The 5,342-nt window shown below is 39.3% G+C and overlaps 1 protein-coding gene across 1 annotated transcript; it reads left to right on the top strand.

The window, feature by feature from the left end:
• Positions 1-256: 256 nt before the first annotated feature.
• On the top strand, positions 257-3,691 carry LOC108993835 (probable pectinesterase/pectinesterase inhibitor 35). The gene is made up of 2 exons (XM_035686285.1): positions 257-1,359; positions 2,699-3,691. The coding sequence occupies exons 1-2, from the start codon at positions 315-317 to the stop codon at positions 3,394-3,396; spliced, it is 1,743 nt and encodes a 580-aa protein (XP_035542178.1). The 5' UTR covers positions 257-314; the 3' UTR covers positions 3,397-3,691.
• The last annotated feature ends 1,651 nt before the right edge of the window (positions 3,692-5,342 follow it).

A 5,342-nucleotide genomic window follows, 5' to 3' on the forward strand; every position in this document is an offset into this window, starting at 1 on the left:
CTGACGAACATATCAATTTGTGAGATTGTTTTTATATAATATCTTTGTGGCTAGAATATTTTTCTTTTTCAAAAGGAATGTGTGAGTTTTGCAAACTCTAATATATAATATTACTCTAATTATAAAAAGTGTCAAAATACCGATAGTTTTTTTTTATCTAACCTAATGTGACAGATTTTCACATTCTCAATGTGTTGAGTGTAACAATAAACAGACATACATATAAATTTATTTCCTTATATATAGCCTTACCACTCCCCTCCCTTCCTATCTCTCTGCAGATCTCTCACACACTCGCACGCACACGATCGATCATGATCAAGTACAGAATGACAGTCTTCCATGCACAGCGAGGGAATATATTAGTAATAATTCCACTAGCTGTGTTCTTAATATTCACTGAATTTTTATTCCTTGTTGGTTCCGTAGAATCTCTACCAACAGTACTACCTTCCCTGCCAACCCATTTCTCCAAAATCCCTGGAGCATCACCAAGAGCAGATATCTTTTCAGGTTGCAGGCGCACCCCCTACAGAGCAGCTTGCGAATCCATGCTTTCATCAAAGCTAATTAGTGCTCCCCCTCAAACGCTTGGAGATCTCTTCCACCACTCGGTCCAGTTTAGCATCGGCAAAGCTAACTCGGCTCGAGCCCTGGCGTACAACCTCAGTCATTCTTTTGAAACTTCCCATATCCTCTTAAATGGTGGCATGAACGACTGCCTCGAGCTGCTCGATGACAGTCTGGACCAGCTCGCGAATGTTGTCAACCACCAGAGAAAGCCCAGCCCAAGCAGTACGGACGACGTCCAAACATGGCTCAGTGCTGCACTTACAAATCAGGTGACCTGTCTCAAAAGCCTTGAGAATTACAGATTTAAGATAGGCAAAGGTGTAATGGATGCCACGGTTAGAGATCTGAGCCACTTCATCAGCAATTCCCTGAACCTTTACGTGTCTAGCAACCAAAATTATCACGAGGCTAAAAAATCAAGCATAAGTAGTACTGGAGGCCATCGAAGGTTGATGTCGGATGGTTTTCCGTCGTGGGTGTCGGCGGCAGAACGGAGACTTTTACGAGCTTCTATAGGAGAGATAGAGGCAAGTGCAGTGGTGGCTAAGGACGGAAGCGGGACTCACGAGACGATAGGGGAGGCACTCGCGCTGGCGGCCTCCTTGGCTGTTGGTGGTTATGGTAGGACTGTAGTTCACGTTAAAGCTGGGACATATCACGAAAACCTTAACATTCGCACTGACCAAAATAACCTAATGTTAGTTGGGGATGGAAAGGGACAAACAGTCATTGTTGGTGATCGGAGCAACGACGGTGGCTGGACAACTTTCCGGTCTGCTACTTTTGGTACGGATTCACTTCCACCACTGTTTTTGTTTTGTTTTGTTTTCGTTATGCTCTTATTCAAAGTAGGAGTAGATTAATGCATGATCGAAGCCTATGAATAACAGTACGAGACTTGCATTTTTCGTTTTTTTTTTTTTTTTTGTAAGAATAGATATATAATTACAGACTTAAAATATATGGCCGGCAGAGAAGAAAATTACTTATATAACATTAAGTCTTAAATGATCTTTTACTTCTTAAAGAGGTTTCCTATCTAGCTAGAGGTGTTGTTTTTGTCCCATTATTATATATAGGTCATAATGGTATCTTTTACTTACATTAGTGTTAACCTATAACATTAAGACTTTAATGTACTCGTCACATGATCATGATCACGAGAATAAAAGTCTTAAGAAATCACCATCGATCGATCTTATCACCATTTTATGAACATATTTACAACCTTTTTATAATCTATTCGATTCATTAATTAATATCACAACTACTGATCACCACGGTGTAAGAAAATAAAGTAAAAGATATATGGGAATTCACTTCTACCCCTCTCATAATTTATAAATTATATCATAAAATTACTCCTTTCATTTAAAATAAAGTTGTAAAAAAGTTAAAAAAAAATTTCTTTCTCTATCGATCATTACTGTTATTTTTCAGTTTCTTTTACTCTTTACTTATAATTAATATGTCATCGATCGATCTCTTCCAAACTTGATCGATAGGGCAGTAGTACTACTGAAAATACATATTATAATATAATGTGAACAAGGGCATGCATGCAACGATCATTACAGCTAGCATAGGTTAAGATTATCATCTCGACTTGTTAAGTACATGACGTCTTATATTTTCAAGACAATCTTAAAGTCCGTCCAGATCGAAGGGAAAAAAATAATTAATAGGAACAGAATTTTCTACGTAGATATATATATATATATATATATTATATATATCATGTTCGTATTAATATAAGTAGGCCAATAATGTAGTTATGTTAGGTGGTCACAGGAATCTCTAATTTATAGGCAGCCGCTCCTTTGATAAATAAAATCATAACCAGCTCATATATAAAATGTTCCCTACTTCATTTAGATAGCAATTGAGAGTATGAAAGCAACACGAGTGTGAGAAGTAGCTAGATCACATACATACATACATACATACATACATAATGGCAGCCATGCATGTTCGTCATAAGAAGATAGCATCGATCAACTCAAAATAATGCATGTGGGTCCTTTATTTGTACCGTTTCCAAATCGTAACTTAAGAGGTGGAGCCTCTTTTAAATATCTGATATCGATATTACATTAATGCATGCATGCCTCTTTGTTATCATCAGCCGCCATGGGCGATGGGTTCATTGCCAGAGACATCACATTTGTGAACAGTGCGGGGCCAGCCAAGCACCAAGCCGTTGCCCTACGTATTGGATCCGACAAGTCCGTAATCTTCCGATGCTCCATCCTCGGCTACCAAGACACACTCTACACCTATTCTAAACGACAGTTCTACAGAGAAACCGATATTTACGGAACCATAGATTTCATATTCGGGAACTCAGCAGTAGTTTTCCAAAACTGCAACATATACGTGAGGAAACCTTTGCCTGGTCAGGACAACTTTATTACAGCGCAAGGTCGGAACAGCCCAGATGAAAATACCGGCATTTCTATTCACAATTGTAAGATAGCAGCTGCATCCGACCTAAAACCTGTGCAATCTAAGGTTGCTACGTATCTTGGAAGACCATGGTTTAAGCATTCTCGGACGGTAATCATGCAGTCGTATCTGGATGGCTTAATCCACCCAGCAGGATGGGCACCGTGGCCCGGATCTTCTGCCTTTGGAAAACTCTATTATGGGGAATACAAGAACAAAGGGCCTGGAGCCTCCATTTCCGGTAGGGTAAAGTGGCCAGGTTATCATGCCTCCCTCACGTCGGCTGATGCGCAAAGTTTCACAGTGGCTGGTTTTATTGCTGGACATCTCTGGCTGCCCTCCACTGGGGTGTCTTTTGATTCAGGACTTTTTGGATGAACCATATATGTCCTTAATTATCAAGGGTACTTAATTAAGGCCTAGCTGTCCATACGCAATCTGAATGAACGTCTTATTTAGCTGAAAACAGTTAATTTGGTTCATTCATGGGTTTGTTTTTGCAACTTCAAAAAACTAGGCTTACATATATGCATGCATGGCCAAGACACATGAGTTAGTACTTTCCTGTATTGGGTGTTCTGAATTATGTATCATGTACATATGGGTTGCAAAATCAAGAAAAGTTACAACGATTTACGTGTAACTATATATATTAATTTCCTTTGTTTTTTTCCCAGTTTTCTCTTTGCCGAAAAGAAGTGATCGATATTATTAAGAGTTGTGTGAGGGTGTACGTAGCCCGATGATGGGTTTCGAGAAGGCCAAATTCTCATCTTTTTTTTTTTTTTTTCATAGATTCTTTTTATATCCTTAAAACATTTTTTTTTAAAATTTACAACATTATTAAAAAACATCTTCTTAATCATTAATTAAAAAAAAATATCGGGACCCTTATTAACATCTCTTCTCACTACAACACAATTGCTTTTTAGTGACGGTTGGGAAATTGTGACAGTCCCTAGACCGTCACTAAAAGGCATTTTCTGTGACAGTTTTTGGAAACCGTCACTAAAGATAGAATGAGATTTTTTTACATTCGAACGTATGGGAAATATGCGTTCGAACGTTATGTCTGTTTACGTTGGAACGTAAAATGTTTTGGCGCAACCGTTCGAATGTTTTTAATTTTACGTTTGAACGTAAAATGTTTGCACCAATGTTCGAACATTAAGTAATAACATTCGAACGTTCATTGTAAATTTAAATTAAATGACTTTAATTTAAAAATTATGTGATTTTTATTGTGCATAATTTGTGAACAAGTCTAAAAAATTGAATTGTATATATTTATATATACACACTTTGTAATATATAAATATATATTATTGATTTATATATATTTGAAATGCAATGATTTAGTATTAAAGTTGAAAATTATAACATCAAAGAAGATTAAAAATTGAAATGAAAAAACGATAAAAATATTCCATAATATTTTTCGTTACAAATATTAAAAATAAAATACAAAAATTGATAGAACGTAGTAAACAACAGTCAGATGATAACGTTATCCGCAAAAGTCGAACTCTATACTTCCTCAGTCAAGGTATCAACCTTGTCGTTGAGGATAGTTACACGATGGGTGAGTTCGGCAACAGACGCCGATATAGCCTCGAGTGATCGATCGATCTTATGATTAATATGCGCAGTCAGCTGTGAGATGACCGCATCAACCCAAGCAGGCCGCACATCTCCTGCAGATGTACTCGACGTATGCTGACTACTACTCCCGACATGACCTGGCTGCTGCGTCGGAGGAACTAGATCCTCTACAGGGGGTGGCTGACGTCCCCTCGCCTGTCCAATGCTACGCCGATGCGTGGTCATGTCGAGGGGGCTCATCTGATCTTTGACCCGCTCCTCTGGCTGGGTCAGCACTCCCCGTGCAAGTAATAGTCGGCTGATGAGGACACCATATGGGAGATTATCCGTGGAGACAATGCTCGCCTCGTAACGGATCCTCTCAAAAATGTGCAGTGGCAAATCTATAGGATCTCCACGTGCCACTCGTATCAAAAATTGTGCCCGAAGCCGACTAAATGTGGTTTTATGAGCCACAGGATCGACATTTGTTGCAACAATAAGGTGCAACATGCGGAAGAAATGCAGCAGATGGTTCTGGTTGAAGGCGTTCTTCCGCTCGATCTGCATGCGATCCCTCCCGGTGAGGATGTAGAAATCCTCGTCTCGGTCATCATCCCGAGCCTCGACGCCAGTATCCTCAGCCTCTGACTGGCCTGCATCATCGGCTGATGCTGGCTCACATCCCCGGCCAGTAGATGATGCAGAAGTGCCTACATCCTCACGGGGTGTTGAGTGTGTAA

Source organism: Juglans regia, chromosome 16 (genome assembly GCF_001411555.2).
Source record: "Juglans regia cultivar Chandler chromosome 16, Walnut 2.0, whole genome shotgun sequence".
Lineage (NCBI taxonomy): Eukaryota > Viridiplantae > Streptophyta > Magnoliopsida > Fagales > Juglandaceae > Juglans > Juglans regia.

Bases quoted from the DNA above. Each gene is read 5' to 3' on its own strand.
- LOC108993835 (XM_035686285.1), top strand. From the start codon at position 315: ATGATCAAGTACAGAATGACAGTCTTCCATGCACAGCGAGGGAATATA. The intron at 1,360-2,698 runs GTACGGATTCAC...TGTTATCATCAG, and splicing joins TTTCCGGTCTGCTACTTTTG to CCGCCATGGGCGATGGGTTC.